The 1777-nt window shown below is 42.7% G+C and overlaps 1 protein-coding gene and 1 long non-coding RNA gene across 2 annotated transcripts in view; one reads left to right on the top strand and one right to left on the bottom strand.

The window, feature by feature from the left end:
- The window catches only part of LOC116700323 (uncharacterized), a 95236-nt gene that overhangs the window by 3805 nt on the left and 89654 nt on the right, over positions 1 to 1777 (bottom strand). The gene's annotated exons all lie outside the window — the stretch shown is intronic.
- LOC116700215 (complement C3-like) overlaps positions 1 to 1777 on the top strand; it is a 30112-nt gene that overhangs the window by 14157 nt on the left and 14178 nt on the right. The window contains 3 exon segments of the mRNA XM_032533209.1: positions 1 to 94; positions 1355 to 1423; positions 1746 to 1777. The exon segment at positions 1 to 94 is cut by the window's left edge and continues 9 nt beyond it; the exon segment at positions 1746 to 1777 is cut by the window's right edge and continues 112 nt beyond it. Coding sequence (XP_032389100.1) covers positions 1 to 94; positions 1355 to 1423; positions 1746 to 1777 — 195 coding nt within the window.

The raw sequence follows: 1777 nt of genomic DNA, 5'->3' as shown, positions 1-1777 counted from the left end.
ACACCAGGTGGAGGGAAGGATGGCATGAGTGTGTTCTATGATGCTGGGCTGTTGTTTGAGTCCAACGCAAATTTGGGGACTCCCTACAGACAAGGTGACACTACTTTTGACTAATTTCTCTTCCCTTCCCAGAACATACCCCTCTTCAGGCTTTGATATTGTTCTAAGGAAACATCCCTAATTACAGTAGGAGAAAGTGTGTGTGTAAAAGTGTTGGGTTCTCATCAATAGCCTTCATTTTAATGTCTCACTATAAGGCCAATCAAGTATTTACAGACACACTGAGATATCATTACGCGTCAGGGCCCTGCATTCCTACTGTCAGTGCCAGCAAACATAAAATTAATTCTAAATTATTTCTTCAAAAAACAACATCCACAGTCGGCCTACCAATTCTGTTCCATCAGATGAGGGTAGAGAAAAATGTATGGAACTACTTTAAAAATACACAGTGTGAATGTACTGAAAAACAACGAGGTGCTAGCTGTTTAAACTAAACAAAACCAAATTGTTATCATAAACATGTGTCAAGGCAGGTATATACTTAGGGAGTGGGGCATCCATCTGGCCGCCTACCTGGACAACTGGCTACTGCTGGCGTGTGCTGACATTGTGTTGGCACACCTGGCCAATCTGGGTTTTGTGGTTAACAAGGAAAGGAGTGAGTTTAACACCGACCCAGGACGTTGCTTTCCTGGTCTGACGCTGAATTCACTTACCTACACAGCCTGCCTGTTAGCCAAGAGAGTTGACACTTTTAGTTCCACTCTAGCACATTTAGTTGGGAAACATGTCTGTACGGTCTGTGTTTCCAGCTGTTGGGACTGATGGTGTCAGCAGTGTTGGTGGCAGGCTGTACAAAAGAGATTAGTATCATTGGGTGGCTTTTCTCAGACTAAACCCTGTGCACCACAGACCCTGCAGGATCATGGTGTTAACAGAACATGTGAGTAATATCTACACTCTGTCTGTGCAAACTGCTTGTGCACGATTCACCCCTGGTACCCTTCAAGTAACCCTGAAGCCCAATCCTGCATTTGTACCAAAATGTGTCAAGAAAAAGGGCCTGCAAGAAAAGGGGGACCGGATTTTGTGTCATACACTATGCTCCATAGATGTAAACCCATCATTAAACAAACAAAGACAATCTCACTGGATAGTCGATGCTAACACACTGGCCTACTTCAGCACAGGTTTTAAGGTTGGAACTGGGTTGCGGTCACATTCCAGCAGAGCTTGCACAACATGATACACACATGGTTTTTTAAAAGCATCAATTATACAGTGCAAAACTCAAGTCTAGTTACAACCTTCCTGGGTTCTTGTAAAGATATTGTCTACTTTGCGTTTCCAGAATTGAATTGTCCAACCCCCAGCAGGAGGAAACGAGCTGCAACTATTACGGACGTGACAACCAGCTTAGGTGAGAACCACAGCTCTAAACTACCCAATAACCACATATTCAGTCATCTTCTGTCACATCCTTCAGGTTCTCCACAATCTCTGTAGTTTTACTTTTTTCTAATACTTAGAGAGGAAGCTCCTTTCTTGCAGGTTTTCCCCTCCCTTTTCCATTTTCTTTCCTAGGATAGAATGTGTCACATATTGTACTGATTGACTAGACATTTTTTTAAATATTGAATGAAGAAATACAGTAGAAACATTTCACCTTACCAATTCACCATTCTTTTACCCTCCATATCTTCTTACCTCTGTGGTTCCTCCACAACCCTCTTTCTTTCCAGTGAGTCAATATCAAGACCAACTCCAACGTGAC

Source organism: Etheostoma spectabile, chromosome 2 (genome assembly GCF_008692095.1).
Source record: "Etheostoma spectabile isolate EspeVRDwgs_2016 chromosome 2, UIUC_Espe_1.0, whole genome shotgun sequence".
Classification (NCBI taxonomy): Eukaryota; Metazoa; Chordata; class Actinopteri; order Perciformes; family Percidae; genus Etheostoma; species Etheostoma spectabile.
This window is presented reverse-complemented; position numbering and strand designations above follow the sequence as displayed.